The 19,356-nt window shown below is 32.7% G+C and overlaps 1 protein-coding gene across 4 annotated transcripts in view; it reads right to left on the reverse strand.

Annotated features, from left to right (window-relative positions):
- EDIL3 (EGF like repeats and discoidin domains 3) overlaps nt 1–19,356 on the reverse strand; it is a 442,725-nt gene that overhangs the window by 15,003 nt on the left and 408,366 nt on the right. For all 4 annotated transcript variants that reach the window (XM_019028262.4, XM_019028263.4, XM_055389542.2 and 1 more), the window contains one exon: nt 7,656–7,811. In XM_019028262.4, the coding sequence (XP_018883807.2) occupies nt 7,656–7,811 (156 nt within the window). The remainder of the gene's footprint in view (nt 1–7,655; nt 7,812–19,356) is intronic.

A 19,356-nucleotide genomic window follows, 5' to 3' on the forward strand; every position in this document is an offset into this window, starting at 1 on the left:
GTATTATCCTGACTTGTTTTCTGCTTTCTCCATAAATTTATTGAGAACGATGTTTCATAGCATCTGTACTGGGTGGTTATCTGTCATTAAATAACAGTCACACCAGTAGGGACATTCTTCCTGCTCCTTGCCCCCAACCCACCCTAATATTGGTGAATTTTATGAATTTTCTGCCTGATGTATATTTGTTTCTACCACCTAATTGTTGTTAGACAGCATTCTGCTTTTGCTCTTTTGTCTTTTAACGATGAAGGTTAAAACATCCAAATGCCATCAAGAAAAGTAAATGATTCATTGTCCAAAATTAACTGCATATTTTACATTGACAGTGTTTAATATTAGAAAATGTGAACTAATCTACAAAGGATTTTCTTAGAAACCTCAAAACTAATCCTTAAAGAAGGACAACTGGCTTTCCACTGATGTTTCCAAATAAACTGAATGACTTCTTAAAAAATCACTGAGCTCCTTCAGACAGAATGGCTTCTGGTTGTTCCTGTGGCTAATGAGTCACTCTGGTTTGTCTTTCATTTCCAGCATGTAGCTAGTTGTTCCATTCTACAGTTGCACTTACTTTGGGCACTAGCCCTCTCTCTGCTCATCTCTATCCCATAAGCCGCATCTCCTGTTGTCCCCTTCCTTTCCTGCTCTTAAACCCTTCTTTACCCTGCATCCAAGAACAAACATCTTAGTTGTTCTTGGATCTAGGTAGGACACTTGGAGCTTATGTTAAACATGGAAATGGAAGCATAATACTTTTTTAGGAGACCCAGGGCTATTTGCTTGTGGACTTGCATCCATTTTTTTCTGTCTTGTTTTTGACCCCAGGCCTCCACTTCACAACCGATTCTGATAAGTGGGTCCCTATTATGTTCTCTGTGTACCTTAACAACTGCTATCACACTACTCATTGATGACAATATGCTGCTTTCTGAATTCAGTTTATTTAACTAGATTGTCCTTTCCCAACTCAGCAGGCAGATCTAGGCCTGCAAACCACTTTCACTTTGCTAAATCAATTATTCTGTACTTAGATATTTCCTGATACATTTCATTCTTGGTCAGAGGCCTTAGCAAAATTTACAAGCATCCCATTCTATTTTGGGCATACCAGCACATATCCTAGTCAGGTCTCATAATATTAAATTACAAGTAGAAAAGCAGAGAAACTTCTGAATAACAGTTGATACCAAATGGTATTTATTTAAATAACAATATCCATGATGTGCTTATTACACATTGCATGCCTGTATTAAAACATCTCATGTACCCCATAAATATACACACCTGTCTATGTATGCACACAAGTTAAAAATATGCAAATTAAAATAAATAAATAAATAACAATGTCCTTATTTTTAGACAATTCTGAAATAATATAATGGTCTTCTTAACTTTAGTTTCAATTAAGTCACTCAGCCACTGAATATTTAAGTAAGTAAAATAAAGTGACTACATGAATTTCTATCATGTAGGGGCACACTTCACTTGCTATTACTGAATCCTAGTGTTTTGTATAAAGTCATGTATTTTTTGGAAATTGCTTTTTGGAAAGCAGCCTCCGTTCCTTCCTTCTCTGCCTTATTTGAAAAGAGTAACAGGACTCTGAATGGATGAAACTAATGGTCTCCATGTAATATGTAAAGAAACCGTCCCTGATCCTGCTGCTCAGAAACATGCAGCTGCTCCCTCTTGAAAGACAATTCACTCCCTTTGCTTTTCCCCCTGCTATCATCTTCCTCTGTGATTGCCACTGACAATTCCATTTTATTTACTCCCTAAGGGATTCTTCAGGTTCTAAGTTTCTCACCCAGATCAAATTTCAAAAGAACAGCATGAGTATTATTGACTACTCCTCTGACCTCTGCCTTACCCATGAGTTGGACTTTCAAGGTATTAAACATTCAAATTTAATTTCAGCTCTCCAAAACTACTCACTTCAGCAGAAATGACAGGATGCTCTGTGACATCTGTAATTACTGCTGAATTTGAATATATCCTTCAATACAGACCATGGCTGGCAGCTTTATTAATGAGGACTGATGATGTTGCTGCTTCTATTTTTCACACCCATGTTGAGAAAGGGAAGGAGGTTGAAAAGGACCAGGGACTCTTTTCTTCTATTGAAGAGTGATGGACTTTTATGAAACTGACATAATCTATGTGCTACTTCTTCCCTAGAGTTGTTTTATCAAATAATATACCTAGTAGGTTATATTTTGACTTTCCCAAATAAACGGATTAAATCAAAATTTTTCCACCTTTACTGAGCTTTTCATTAGACTGGGAGACTGTGTCATATTCAGATTTTTTTCTCACATGGAATCTGCCAACTGAATACACAGTTGAATGAATATAAATTTCACCTCCTTCTAGATGATCCCCCCATCTAATCTGCATCCTAAACTACTTAAATATGTTATTTCAATTTAAAATTTGTTTAAAGCTAGTGTTTACTTTGTGATTTTCATAAGGGAATTGGCAAACTTATTAAAATTTAATCTTATTTTTAGAAACATTGATTCATATTGACTTCCTCTGACCAATTAGAGGCCAAAGTCCTAAAGAATAATAATAAATTCCATTCTCACTAGAAAAACAGAAAACTACACTTAGTTTCAAAAATTTAATTTTGTTTTTGGCATCAATTAGTCATTTTTCACACACTTGCTTATTATTAGCTGGGGCCTCTGTAAACATTTAGATTTCCAGCTCATCTCCAGAGAGTCTGAAGCAGGGCCCAGAAATATGTATTTTTAAACAAGCTCTCCTCATGAGTGCCATAATCAGACAATTATGGTAACTACTGAATTAGAGAGTTCACCAAGATATTGCAGTTTAATTCTTGATGAATATACGTGTGATTCCTCTTTAAGGACCAAGAAAGTATTATTGGAAACAGGGGATTTTGTTTTCTGTTTTGGAAAATCCAGGTAAAGTTTCAACTTTTCAACTTATGCTTTTACAAAATCCTGGATAATTTCAGGGAGGGAGATGAAATAGAGTATTACCAGCTTCTTTATTCCTGAAAAAAGAAAGCTCCTATGCTGTGAATTCCGACTTATTTAAACACTACGATGTTATGACTAATATACTGGATGAGAAAACCCATTTTTACTTCTAATTTTTCCATATAAGTACTCCTCCTGAAATTTATTATTGCTTTACTTTGGCTTATAACCTGAAAAATTAAATACTGAAAGTGTTTGTCAAGTTTTGCAGTTTTCCTGCTAAATGCAGTAAAAAACAGCTCCAAGTGTATAAAACAAATGTCACTTTCATAAGAGCAAAGGAACATTTGCCTTTCAAATAAAAATGTACCTGAATTAATGCTGTAGAGAAATACAAAAGTTAGTTAAATGTGAGAAAATGCTGTAGACTAGTAAGGGGAAAATAACAATGTATGGACTGTAATGAGAGTGTCATCACAGGCTCAATTACAAGAGATTTAATGTGGAAATTAGCTAAAAAACAATACTAAAGTAAACTGCAATTCTTGTGAATGCTATGGGAGGGTATTCAAAAACTGACATCTCAATAAGGAGAACAGAGTATTATTTTTCTTCAGTTGACTTTTGGCATGTGTGTGTACACATGTATATTTATTACATATATTTAAATACTCCTGTGTGTGTGTGGGTGTGTGTATATATATACATTATATACATATAATATATATGTATATAATGTGTATATATATACGTATATATATATACGGCATTGCTTTTCTGAGGCTTAGTCACTCTGATTAATAAAAAACAAAAAGGCTATTGATACATTTTTCGAGTTTTATACCACTTACTGTAAACCTAGAAAATTGCATTTATTTTCAGATTACTTTTTTGAAGTAATCTTGTGTCTGGATCTACATTAGACTTCCACACCCACCCTCCAAAAATCTATTAAAGCAAGCAGTCAATAAAAACAAACAGCACAAAAGAAGACTTAGAAGCTTTTGTTTATACATATTTCTGTTTGAAAAGTGCATCTATAAAACATCTCACAGACACATGTTTTGCCCTGAAACATTCAATTCATCTATTATATTTGTCTGGATGAAAGCTTGTGGTTGAATTGGCACTTGTAAATATTGAAGACTTTTTTTTCCTCTTATGGAAAGTAACCATGGAAAACAAGACAAAAATAATGTTAAGAATCAATAGGAGATGGCTTACTCAATGTTAGAAAAAATTAATTGCTAAGTAGTATTGAGCCCTTTTAAACAGAAGAGGACATCTATAAAGGATATATGAAATGATACATAAAATATCTAGTAGAACTAGTAATAATAAAGCAAAAGAGTTATTTTGATACCTATCAAAAACATATTTCATTGATATATATGTATATTTACATATAAAATGACTACACTTTCAAGTGTTTAAACAACTTAGGCAATACATTTTCTCATTTGTTTTATAAAATTCTTTTCTAGGTAAAAATGGAGAGACCTAATGCTCTGTAATTCCTTCTTCCCCATAAAAGATTTCCTTATGATAATACTAATTACTGAATTTTTATCTACAGTTTATTGGTGTCAGTTGTCTTCTTCAATAGTAAATAATAAACTTAGGCTTTTATCTTAGGCTTTTCTTCATTATGCCTAATTAGTTACAATATTAAAAGCAAACTGGTTAGATTTCTTTTTAAAACTACCAGTTAAATTGGCTGAGTTTAGCCAATTATCATATATTTATAACATAAAAATTGTTTCATTAAAACATTTTACATTATATGAATAATAGTGTGCTTTATGGTCTCAGGAGAATTCTAGCTCACATTATTTTTAGTATGCATCAATCTACTTTCACAATTTTCCAACTTGCCTAGTAGAGTCTATTTTTTCTTAACAATAATATTTATTTTGGTTTGATGTTTGAGGTGATGGATATCCCAATAACGCTGATGTGATCATTACACACTGTATGCATGTATTAAAATATCATATGTAGCACCCCAAATATGCACAAGTATGATACATCAATTTAAAAAAGATTTATTTTGGTCATGTCCAAATTGTATGTTATAATAATTATAGTTCCTAAATATGTGGATTAATAGCTATAATCTATTTTGCTTGTGTTTATGGAGGTAAGTTTCTGGGCCTTAACATTCATTTGCAGTTGGATTTCAAAAGTTTAAAATGTATATCACAAATCCTGAAGCAATCACAAACACGATTCAACAAACACGATTAAAGTGGAATCACTGAAAATTTGATTAATCTAAAAGAGTGCAAAAATAGGAATAACAAACAAAAATAGATGTGACAAATAGGAACTAAATCGTAAGATGATAAATTTAAATCCAATTACATTAATACTCCCATCAAATATAAATTGTTTAAATGCTCCACTTGAAAAGCAGAGATAGACTGGACAAAAGAAGATCAAATTATATGCTGCATAGAAGGAATACTTTTCAAATATTGAGTACAAATAGGTTAAAAGTAAAAGGATGAAAAAATACTAAAAAATCATATGCTAAGGTAGCATTCATAAAAAGAAAGCTGGAGTTAATCGATATCTATTAATATCATACAAAGTAGATTTCAGAGCAAAAAATAGTACCAGGGGTACAGAAGTTCATTTTCTAATGAAAAAGGGTTGATTTGATCAAAAGGACATTAAAAAATCTGTTTATGTATATATCAACAGAGCTTCAAAATACATCAAGCAAACACTGATATAATGGCAAGAAGAGACAAATCCATAATGACAGTTGAAAATTTCCACATTCCTTTCTCAGTAACTGATAGTACAAGTAGACAGAAAATCAGCAAAGATATAGAAAACCTGAGTAACTCTATCAAACGACACAAAAATTTTATGTAAGTTTCAGATTGAGATAATGAAATAAAACACATTAACAAGAAAATGTCTAGTCTTTAAGAAAAATTAAATTACTCACATATGAAATCACTTTTTTACATAAATGGAGACAAAAAAGTATCTCAACAGTTTAACGGTTTAACCATAATTTTCTTTATGCTTCTTCCCTAAACTAATCTATATAAAGATTTCACTATTATAGATGTGCTGTTTACTGAATCTTACACATGGATAAGTAAATACTCATCTGTCTTAAAATTAATTTCAAGCCTGTATAACTTATGAAGTTTAAAAAAATTAATCTTATGAAACATACACTGAATCAGAATGCTTACTGTAAAAGGTAAAAGACAGGAAGTGAAATAGTTATTTGCAATAAATCATGGCAAACACTTGTCTATAGCTCACAAAATAAGTTTGAAAATAATTTTACAAAATATCTAATATTTATTCCGTTTAAGATGTCATTGATTATAAATCATGCCATTATTTTATGTTCATCTACGAAAGAATAAGTGCTCTCAATTAAATTGTGATGTAAGATACACCAATTTCTAAGATGTTAACATGTGAAATGTGCATGTGTCCTGAGATGTTACATGGGTGTGTTCTGAGATGTTAACATGTGACTAGATGTGGCTTTTCAAATCTAAAGCTAAAAACACATCTCTTCTAAAATAAATTTTGTGTGAACTAAATGTAGACTGTTGAATCACTTAAACAGCCATTACAGCCCTAGTGTTTCTGGGGAAATTTATAAATTCTCTGCCTTGAATATTTGAAGAAAGAAAGATAGTTTCAACCCCTCTGTCAGTTAATAATGCAATAACCATAAGGAAGTAAAAGGATTACATAACATAAAAATAATTATTAACTCAAATATTTAACGTGTATAAAGCAGTGTTATATTCTCCTCCAAATCCTTCATCTGAGAGTTTTTGTTGATGTCTTCAGAAAGCTAACATTCCTTGCATAGTGACTCTAAGCAACAAATTAACTTGATTTCACTAATCCAACTGAGGCCATATTTAAACATCTGATCCCAATTAGTCATTGATAAGGCCTTGAGCACTTTCATTCTCCAGGGTCTCACAGATACTGAAACCAATAGATACTATGAAAAGATGCTCAAAATGCTAAACATTAAAAAAAATAAAAATTGTATGGCATTGATTTGTACAGTGTGTGTGTATAGAGGTGTGTATATATAAAATTCAAAGTAGATCATAAATTTAAAAGAAAAATAAAACAAACCTATGAATTAAAATACAATGAAGGAAACGGAGCAGAAAAACATCTGTGTTTTTTGTTGTTGAGCTGTGTAATCAAAATTGTTCTATTTCTAAAATTCCTACTTGTTACAATAATTAAGAAAATATAAATGTTTAAAAATAATTTCATTAACCTTTGAAATATTTTTCTCCAAAGAACATTTTATCTAACATCAGGAATTTATTTTAATAATGAAAATGACAGTGGCATATATTCTAGCAATAACTATTTACATATGTATTATGAGAAACTATTCAAGATTCTATTACCTTTATAAACTATTAGGTGAATCTTAGATAGTCAGATCTTAGGCAATTAATAGTATGAAAAATATTATCAGTAAAGCAATTTTTTCCCTCTAGGTTGCACCATTGCATACCAGACTGCAAACCCCTTTACAGTACTATTCTTTAAAGCTTTTTATTTAACATATATTTTCAGTATATATGGATACTATTTTCAGTACAGATGTATAAGCAGTTAATTCAATCAAACTTGGGTGTAATTTGATCCTCCACTTCTGAACTTTATAAACCGATTTGGCTGACTTACCTTATCTTTTCTTTGCTTTTCATCCTGGTATACAGTCCAGTGTTCTCCATCATTGCTGTAAGCCAGTTTGTAGGAGCCAACAAACTGTACATGACCAAAATCTTTAGCTCCTTGTGTAATAATGCCAGTCACTTTGGTTGGAACAAGAAGATCCACCTAAAAAAAAAGAAAAATACATGCTTTAAATGTGACAACCAAGTTGTAAACTTGCAAGTCTTTTGATGTCAAGAGAATAAAACTATATATATCCTAAACCAAAAATCTGTCTAGTTATTTGTATTTTGAAACCAATGACTGAGTCTATTATTGGCTTATAATTTTGATATTGCCACTGGGTTAATGTAGTGCAAGACTCCTTGAACAACCATTTTTACCATTTTGAAGTCAAATCATGGTGACTTCAGTCCACCAATTAATTTTACATTAGATGGATTCATCTATTTGAGCAGGTTTTTTTTTTTTTTGTAACTGAGATAGAACAGATGTGGTTGGGGTGACCTTCTTGAGATTGATCACTACCTGCCAGAACTTTACTTATGGTTCAATTTTCTGATTTTATTGGTCATTTCAATGAAAATAAAAATAGCACTGTAGCTGTGTCCACATCAGGGACAAAAATAGTATTAGATTTTCACAATGGAACATTAGTCAATCCTGTTTCCATAAATTTTAATCAATTCAATAGTATATAATTGAGTAATAGTAATCATTGTCCACTGAAAACCCCCTTTTAGAAAATTACAATTCTAAAATGGTTGAGGAGAAAGGCGAACATTCTTCAAAAATGAAGGATTAAATATATGCATTCCTGACTTGTACAGTCTATGCTCATAATGTGTTCTTTTCTGCAAAACACATACTTTAAAGAGCATGAGACCCATGGAAATTTAGTAAGATTTAAAATCATCAAAATGTAATTGACTTGCAAAAGATAGGAAATATTTTCATCAAAGAATACGTAATATAGAATAGTTCGGTATTTTCCTTTTTTTTCTTTAATTCATTCCTGCATTTTTTTACATCTTATATAATGCTAATTTTTAAAAAATCTAGAATACTTTGTTTTTTATGCGGACAACTTTTGTAAGATCTTTGCCTTTTATGTTTATGTTCCTTGATCTACGGCTTCCTCTCTCTTCCTGCAATAGCCACTTACTTCCACCTATTTCCTATGACTAAGTGCCTTGCTACATCCTTGATCTTATCATCTTTAACTGTCATGATCCCATGTGTGATCTTGGTGCTTTCAACCACTATGTCCTTTTGTTTCTATTTCAGGTCCTCTATCCTGTGAGATGTAAGGTAGCCACAAATAGATAGTCATGGGTCAGATTTAGGCCATGAATGAGAAGAGAGAGCTAGAGAGAATGCATAGAATAAGGCCATATTTAGTGACACAGATGCTCATCAGCAAAGGTGTGAAACAGTTTCCAATATGTCACAGCCTGTGAATATTCAATATTTTTGAATTCACATGAGCTTTTTGTTAACTTTTTGCAGCATGTGTTAAAGCCTTTAGACTCAAGTTGCGTGATGGATTAGGACAAAAGACCACCTTTAATGCTCTATTTAAACATTTTCAAAAATCAAATTTTTTGGCTATTTTCTAAACATGTATTATATTATCTAAAATGTCCTGTGTGTCCAGCAGTAATGCAGGATGGCAAAACCATGATATCCTGGGAAGGAAATGGTTGCTGTCTCACATTGTGCAAATGTTTTCTTGTGTGTCCTCATTTAATCCTCCCAATAACCAACCAAGGTAGGATATTAATTCCACTTTACAGATGAATAATTTAATATCAAGAGATGTAACATAATATGGTATGTGATCCAAAAATAAACCGTGAATAGAGGAATATCACAGATTCAAATCAAAGGTCCACCATACATGAGATTCTTAGCATAACGGATCAGTCATTGATTTTCGCAGTGAGTGATTACCATTGATCATTTATATTTTCTCTCAGTGATTTCTTCCCACTCTCTGTGACTCCTTCAGAAATTTCTAAAGCATCACCACACTCGTCAAACTGACAGCAGTTTAAGTCAAACAAAAACAATCCTGGATTTATAACATTAGTAAAGCCGTGTGTTTTATCATGAATTTCCTCTCTGTTCTTCAGCTGTCTGGGCTTTAAAATATAGATTGCTTTTGTTGTCCTAAATCCAAACCTAACTGAGCGGAGACAGCAGGGCAAAGCTGCTCTTCTTCAAAGTGTTCTTAATGTTGCTGGCACTCAATACATGGAAAAAAAAGTCTTAAAGAACGGAGTTGGTGTTTTGCTATCACAGGCAGTCAACACACAGGAACTCAAACAGTGTCACCAAGAATATGAAAACCTCCAGGCTGAATTTCCTCAGGTCCTAAACTTCTATAAGTCCTTAGCTAAGATGATGCATTGAGGAGTTTTCTAACATCCCCTTTTCTGCGGTACTTTTAAAAGTCAGCTGGGTTTCCTGCTGGGTGGAGATGTTTTCTCCCTAAGTTGTGTGTCTTGGCACTTTCCAACAGATATGTTTTTCTCCCACTCTAACTGCTCCCCTTCTGCAACATTTTTTTTCTATCTAGAAATGTTTTTCTTTTTTGTTCCAGTTAAGCCACCTTCTCCACTTGAATAGTCAGCAATCTGTTTAAAGCTGGATTTTGTCCTAAAATTTGCTACATTAAACTTAGAGTACGAGGCCTAAGCAAACCTTCTTTCAGTACAAAAATTATCAGCAACTCACACTGAACATGAGGTTGCTGACAGAGGGCATGTACAGAACTCACCCTGAGAGGCACTCAGACCACATAACCCCAGAATTCGGCATGCAGAATGATTCTAGAAAAGCCCATTCCTTAGGACTTAATTCTTGACCCTGGTCTAGGACCGCTCTGCCCTCTTGAAGATCTTCAAGCTGAGCTGCAAATATGCTGGACAAAATACCTTCTGGTCTTTCAGATCCTCACCTCCCCCAAAGTTTGGCTAAAATAGGGCAGACTATTTAGGGCACTGAGCTGGCTCATGGGTAGACATTTGGCTTCATGTACTGCATGCACTTCACGTCTGGATCTGCCTTAAATGTGTCTTACATATAACAGGTGCTCAACAAACGTTTTGCTGAATTGAGTTGGGACTCCTTCTTAAGTATGTTCCATGGACAAGAACCAGTTCACGGCTATGAATGTCACTATGTATCAGAGCAGAAAATTCTAGCTACCTTTCTCTAGTTTTTCTATGAGGATTTTTCCTTGACACAGTGTCAAGGAAACACAGTGTCAATGTGATATCCATCAATTTTTACTGAAGAAGGCAAGTAGCAAAAAATCCTCTCCAATCTTAAGGAATTTGATGCTAAGAGTCAGCCTACTCTAACGGAACTGGGTGGTTTGGGGTACCAAATTGGTTCAAGGATCTTGGACATGCTACTTTACCTCTCTACCTCCCAACTTCCTGATCTGAGAAATGAGGATAACAATTCTCATAGGACTTTATGAGAATAAGATAAGGTAATATTTATCATGTGTACAGAAGTAGGTATAGCAATATATAGACTATAGTAAGTACTATGGAAGACTTTGGTAACATCATGAAATTAAGACATCTGAGGGAAAAATTTAATATATGTTTCAGAATATCTTGTTAGAAGGAAATGGATACAGGGAAATGGGTGACTAGCTTGTTCTAGGAACAAGTTCTGGATCATAAAATATTTTGCTTAACATCTCAGGATATATACAAAAATAGTTATTTTACCTTTACTTAAAGTAGACAAATTTTGAAAAACCTGAAATTCCCATTTATGAGTGAAATGGTTAACTAAAAACAATGTAACGGTCTGGGTATGGTGGCTCACGCTTGTAATCCCAGCACTTTGGGAGGCCGAGGGGCAGATGGTTTGAGCTCAGGAGTTCAAGACCAGCCTGGGCTACATGGTAAAACCCCACCTCTACAAAAATTACGAAAACTAGCTGGGTGTGGTGGCATACACCTGTAGTCCCAGCTACTTGGGAGGTTGAGGTGGCAGGAGGGCTTGAGCCTGGGAGGTGGAGGTTTCAGCAAGCTGAGATTGTGCCACTGTACTCCAGCCTGGGCAACAGAGCCAGACATCATCTCAAAATAAATAAAATAAATAAAACAACAAATTTTGTATATTATGCATCTCTAAATACTGATTGTGATGCAATGGAGATGTAGCTTTAAAGTAATATTAAAAGAGAAAATAGATTCCAAATCTTATTGAGTTACTTATTTCACTCTAAGAATGAAAACAAGAGGGAGGATACTTAAGGAGAGAGGATTAAATGATTCAACAGTAAACAAAAAAGTATGGCATGAGAGTTCTGTGGGAATATAAACTTTTTTGTTGTAAAACATCCTGTAATGTTTTGGCAAAGCATAAATATTTTTAGAGTGTGTCTAACTTAGACAAATGGCATATAATTCTGTGAGCATTTGTTTGAGGAAGTTAAAGATAAACTTCGTTTCAGACATCTGCACAGCACCCTGATCACAGCTCCCTGGAAGAAGATGGGGCAGACTGGAAAATTAAGTTGATTTTCATGAAGACATTCTTGAAGGGGTGAGGACAATGAAAAGTGATACAGATAGATAAGTGTGCAAGAAATGTGAACACAGGCCAGTTTTATCACAGAATTGTGCCACTCAGCTACATCTAAAATGCTCTTGTTTGTGCCTTCATATCATTTATTCTGAATTGTGTATTTTATGACTTCATAGAGTTTGTAAAATTAACTCATTAAACAGAAATGACTTTGAAGCTAATATGGTTATCTAGCACAGTATTTGAAAACTGACTTATAGGCAATGTGTTTAATAACATTTGGTTTCGATACAGAATGTTTTATCTTAACATTACACAAAACAATTGTAGCTAGTCCCAGTTACATTTAAGGCACATAATTAATGGTACTTGGTATTTGGACAATATTGCTAGTTATTAGATGTTGGCCACACTTGTAGTCCACATTTGCAGGCCAACTAGTTAATGTGATTAATAATCTGAAATATTCAGCTCCTGTGTCTGATTTGATCTAGTTCTGATCTAAAGTTTGGAATCCTTAAAATATGATTGAGGACAGATAACATAAGCATTCTAGCACTCATTATTGCATTTTCCCCTTTACTAAAAAAATTTTAATTTTCAACAACATTTTAAAACACTTAACATAGCAATTGCTTTTTTCATGTAATATATTAAAAATACAATAACTAAAACCAAAAACTCATACCATGAAATAATCTGTCAAAGGATGAAGTTTTCTGTTGTATTGGTGTGTTATGGTATTTTTTTCACATGTAAAACCATGTACGACACATGTATGGTGCAATAAACAAATGTTCTAAGCTCAAGTGATCATTCAGCTGTGAGTTTTGTAGGACACCTGGCATATTGTAGACATTCCAAATATACAGGCATCATCTGCCTGAATACAAAATTCAGATAATTTTGTACTTAACAATTACCTGCAATTACAACATGAACAGTGCCATATGTCAATCTGAACTACAACTTATGATTGTTGTCAGCTTATACCTATTAATTTTTAAAAGAATTTATTTAGAATCATGCAAGTAGTTCAACTGCACATTTTTCACTGAGAATGGGAGGTAACATGATAATTATGAATATTTTATATTTAACATTTTAAATTTTAATTATCTTTTTCATTATGAATAAGATATATGATCTGTAGAAAAATTTATTATTAGAAAACTTTAAAAACAAGTCTGTTACCATGAGATATAATCAATGCTTTCCTTCCCAATTCAAACATGTTTTCAGACAAATTTGTTGTTCTTGGCATTTGAAAAAATATTATTGGTTACCAGACGTTGGTTACACTTTTCATCCATATTTGCAGGCAATTAGTTCACTCTTTATTTCTTAATATTTCAATAGTAATTATGTTATTAAAATATTTTTATATTGTCTATTTTCAATATATATGTACTTATTTATACCTAGTATGTCATTTTAAGGAGTTATTACAATCATTAACTTACTATTAAACATTTACTCCCTCTATCCTCAATTTTTCTATTAAAATTAACATTCCCATACAATCATAGTCCTTTCATCCTGGGCCACATATCTCTTCATTCCTACAGCATAAATTCAAATAATTAAGGCTACTTGGTCAAAGGAAATGATTTTAAAAATAAACAAAAAAGGCCTTTTAAACATAAAAGAAACATACAAATAATAGTAATTCCTAATGACTATATAACATTCCGTATTGTGCGTGCATGAATGAATATGAAAATTTTTAACCAACCCCTTGTTGATGTTCATTTAATTTGTTTCCAATTCTTTTACTATCAGAAGAAAAACAGACTCAACTCTCATGTGTATTTATTTGCCCACTGGTGCAACTGTTTCCTTATAGACACTAAGAACCTGGCATTTAAAATGTGATACACATTGTTTCATTTATCTTCAGGAAAATTACACTCTTCCATCTGCTATATAAAATAACTCTTTACACACCAATCCCATTTTTAAATAAAATTTTACATTTAAATACATTTTATTTTTTAAAAAATTGATACATAATAATTGTACATATTTATGAGGTTTCTAGTGATGTTTCCATACTGCAATGTCTAATGATCAGATCAGGGTAATTATCATGTCTATCATTTCAAACATTATTATTTCTTTTTGTTCAGAATCCTCCTTGTAACTATTTGAAACCATATAATATATTACAGTCAACTACAGTCATTTGACAGTGGTATAGAAAACTAGAAATTATTTCTCCTATCTAGCTGTAATCTTATTTCCTTTATCAAATTTCTACGTAACTTCCCGTGCCCTCTAACTTCCCAGTCTGTAGTATCCTGTGTTCTATTTTTTACTTCTGTGAGATCAACTGTTTTTAGCTTCTACACAAGTGAGAACACATGTGCTTAACTTTCTGTATATTTTTGACAATTGAAAAGTGGCATTTTTACATTTAATCTACATAAATGTCACTAAGTGGCATTTAATTTATATTTTCTTAATTGTTCAGTGTCACTAATTATATATATTTATAGTCTCTTTCATGTTCTTTGTCTATTACCTATTGGATTAGAAATTTTCCTGCTGATTTTTAAGAATTATTTATATAGTGTCATATGTGGTTTCTGTTATATTTGTTGCATTTTTTTCTAATTTGCTATGTCACTTAATTTTATTTTTAGCACAAGTTTTCAATTTTACTATACTCAAATGTATCAATTACTGTTTTCGTGATTGCATATTTTTGTATGGCTAAAAAGATAATTTACTTGATTAGATCAGTTAAATCTACAATTTTCTCTGAGTTTTCCTTTCAAGTTTTATTTTATTCTTTCTTGCCCTTACTGAACCATCTTGGTTTTATGTGTATACATAATGTGACATAGGATCACAGTATATATATATGTATATTTAAGAACATAATTTTTTCAACACTATTTGTTTTATAATCTATTTCTTCTTTGTTCTATCCCCCTACCTGAGTGATTCTTACAAGGTTTGCACTTTGTTCTAGAAATTAATAGTATTAATCATCATCATCCACCAGTATATATCTTGATAAAGGTTTCTTGTATTGCTTTGGACAGAACAAAGTTGGTGCATTCAAGCTGCAGACTGTTTTCTAGGAGAAGACATGCTCAAAAGGTTTTCTTGAGTTATATTTAAAAATATTGCTTCTGCTTCTTTTTGGTGTCTCATTCTAGAAGGCCAGTAGTCCAAAAGCTGAGTTTTTATTTCTGAGGTTTTTTTTTGTAATATTTTCTCACTCATCCTTTTCATTTATTTATTATTTTCCTCTGCATTCTCAGAGAGTTTCTCCATTCTGTCCTTAATATTATAGATTTATTTTTGGTAATGCAATTTTAACATATATTTTAATCTATATTTTGAAATATATTTCAGGGAAATTGGAAAAATATAGCACCTCCCTCATTTTCTCAGCATTAATCTTACCTTCTCTATTACTCCTCTATTATGTCATAAAGAAAAAAATCTTTTTTTCTTTTTTTTTTTTTTTTAAAGAGACAGGGCCTTGCTCTGTCACTCAAGTTAGAGTGAAGTGCATGATCATAGGTCATTGCAGCCTCAAACTCCTAGGCTCAAGCCATCCTCTTGTCTCAGCCTCCTGAGTAGCTAGGGGCATGCACCTCCATGCCTGGTTAACTTTTTATTTTTTGTAGAAAGTGCCTTGCTATGTTGTCCAGGTTGGTGTTGAACTCCTGACCTCAAGCAATCCTCCACCCTTAGCCTCCAAAAATATTTTTATATATGCTCTTGAAATTTGGTTGTTTTTTTTATCCGTAGAATATTTCCCACTTAAAATTTTTTTTTCATACATTTAGAAAAATCCCTATTCTTTTCTTGTTCTGCACATTTAAAAAATAGGACCTATATTATCTTGTTTTCCCTTCCTTTACTTAACTTGAAATGAGAGAGAAGAATCCTGGTGTTTGTCACATGCCAGTCATATAAGCTCCTCTTTGTCCCTTACCATCTATCAAGCAGTTGCAAGAATTTCTTGGACTTTCTACCAATGCCAAGCAGACATTTAGGCAGTACAGTACAGAGTACAAGACTCTCCTCCTCTTGCTGTTTTCCTCTGAATATAGAAAAGTTATTTATTTTCTTAATAATCCAAAATCCAAAGCTTTCTGTTATTTTTTATTCAATGGAGATTTTGCTGAGATAACTGAACATCCATTGTTTATTTCTCTATTATATAATTTATGTATTATCACAATGTTGTCAATCTTCTCTTGTCAAAATGTAAAATCACAGGGGCAGACAACTTGGTCTATGTTATTTGGCATGTGCCTGGCCTATATGTTTCATGAAATATCCACTGAATGAATAGTTTCATATTTTAGGATTAAGTGAGCTAATGCATCCAATGTGTATTCTATTCATCTTTGTCACATTTGTATTACTGGAGGTTTACTCTGTCTGCAAATGGGAATGGTGGGGTGTTAGGAAGTCAAGTACTGACTACAGCAAGATGTTTCTGGTTGTGGCAAAATGACCACTGAGCCTCTAGCCTGCTGTGCAGGCTCTGAGTCTTGGCCACTGCTGCCCTGATTCAGATGTCACAGTTCACACACTAGTGACAAGAAGACACTGCCCAGAGACTGCGAAGTTACCAACAGGCATCCCAGTGCACATAAATTTGTGCGCATCATCAACAGGATGATGGGAAGGGAATGAAAGCCTGCAGCAGTCATGACTCATAAGTGGAATGAGTAAAATAATGTATGTGATTTACTCATAACCATAATACAGGAACACTAAAAATCAGGTATACTTTATCAGCTCCAGGGAAACTTTCCAAATATAGTTGTCAGCAGTGTTTGAAAAAACTCAACCAGGCTTCACTAAGACTCCATGTATACGAATGAAAGTCCATCCATCAAGATCTCATTAAATTTCAAGTAAGTTTGAAAGATAAAAACAGCCAAAATTATAAACCTTATTAACAAGCACATTTGGAGTTAATAAAATGATATTATAAAGATTAAATATAATGCTCTTGTATTAAGTCATGACATATTTTTTAAAACTTGAATTTCTGTCTTTTAAAATGAGCAGATCTTTATAATATCCTGTATGCATTTTATTCTGAAATTGTTCTGAAAACATAATTCTGAAATAATTTTAGTTATAAGTAACTAAAATTGACATCAAGTTAGGCTAATTATCCAATTTCTTCAAGACCTGTGTCAGAGAGAATAAAGCATGTTTGAAGAAAAATATAAAACATTGGAAAGTTTTAGGAAAAAGAATGACACTTTTCTTACTGGATTACTGAAAGTGACTTTCTGCTGAGTTCATCAAAAATAAAATCACCCTGGGTGAGCAGAATTAACATATCTTCCTTATTTGCCTTTCAAGCCTGATTTTGATTAGTCTGGGGACTTTGACTTATTACATGAATAAAAAATTCAGGGTGGTGGTTAATTGAATTAGTCTATAATTGATAGGGTCATTATTAATTGGTTAATGGAGATTTAATACAAGTTTTTGATCAAAGAGCATAATGATATCCAATAAAGATTTTTCAGGTACTTTAATTACAGCAGTGACAATGCACAAATAAAGTAGAAAATACAGACAATTATCAGTAAATAATTTGCATGTGATTTAGAAAACAATTACATACTTTTAAGTAGGACCTGAGTTTGTTAGTTAGTATTTTTTGATAGCACAGTGTGAATGTTGTATAGGTCAGCATTGTGTCAGGATCTTTTGGATAGCTAAAGACTCAGTGAGCTGGTGATCAGATTTGCAGGTACTTCAAGTAGCTACAATTTAGTTGATTGTTTACATGTGTAAAAACTATCTGAATGTATCTTTGACAATTACTTTACTGAATATAATTTTATGCCAAGTGTTGTATTATGTAAAACCATTATATAAAGACTGGTGTTTCCAAACACAAAACATTTATATACAAATCTGTGTGTCAATATGTAGAACTACATGCATCTTATTCTGTGGCAAATATCATAAGAACTGAAAATATAGGTTGGTGCAAAAGTAATTGCGGTTTTGACCATTAAAAGTAATTGGAAAAACCACAATTACTTTTGGACCAACTTAATAAAACATCCACAGAGTAAAGTATATTGTAATAGAAAATCACATTGCATAAGTAAGTATTAGGAGGTCCTTGAAAGTTAGGAAAATTGACAGAACACACAATGTATTTTTGTGCTTTGTGCTTGCTGGAGGAGCTATGCATTTTATGTTGATATAAAATTTAACCATTCTTACAATTTGTAAATCGTCCGCAGAGTCCTTTACATCATTTTGTTTCATCAGACCATGTGAGCCTGAATTCTAGATTTTTTTAGTCTTAGTTGGATATGTGCGTGTTTTATGGTGATTGCTTTTTAGGCTAAAACAAAAACAACAATCCAAAGAAACCCAGATGTAACTTTTTTCCCTTTGACCTTATCAAAGGAAGTGGAAGGGGCATGGCCTCTTAGAAATCAAGCAGAAGGTAAATGCTTCAAATTGCTTTGGGAAAATGTGCCATCAATGTTAGCAGTCGAAAAACAGCCCAGGTCAGCAGAGAGTTTGGAAAAGATTGGAGGGGAGAGAAGAGGGAGATGACTCAGCAGGAACAGAATTGCCTGCGGATTCTGGGGTTAAGAGCCACTGACACAGAAAGTGGACTGCCCCAAAGGATGACAATTAAAAAAATTTTTTTTTTGTTCAAAGATCAGAGTATACATATAGTAGGAATAAAAGGGATATGAATTATTTCCATTCAAATGCATGGTCCGTAACGCTGTGAGCATTATATTTGTATAACAAGGGCAAAGAGCCTCCAGCAGATCTGGCAGGGCTATCTAGTTCCTCAGCATTTCAGTCACCATAAATTATACCTGTAGTCTTAGAGAGCCTCATTAAAAGTCATGATTATAGACTTTCTCACTGAATACCCATAAAATCAACATGTTTTATCTACTCATATTTATATTAATTTATTTATTGTGTATATATATCTTATCTATATTCTTCTTCTGTTATTGATGCTAATTTCCATTTGCTTTGTTCTCCGTAGAAATAAGAAGCAGCTGTTGTATTCTTAAAAATCCAATCTCATCAATCTTTTCCTTTAGGTCCTAATATCTATTTCCTTAATATAGTTACCAAGGTCTTTTGAGCTTAATAAATGGTAGAGTATAGA

This window comes from Gorilla gorilla, chromosome 4, assembly GCF_029281585.2.
Source record: "Gorilla gorilla gorilla isolate KB3781 chromosome 4, NHGRI_mGorGor1-v2.1_pri, whole genome shotgun sequence".
NCBI classification, from domain to species: domain Eukaryota; kingdom Metazoa; phylum Chordata; class Mammalia; order Primates; family Hominidae; genus Gorilla; species Gorilla gorilla.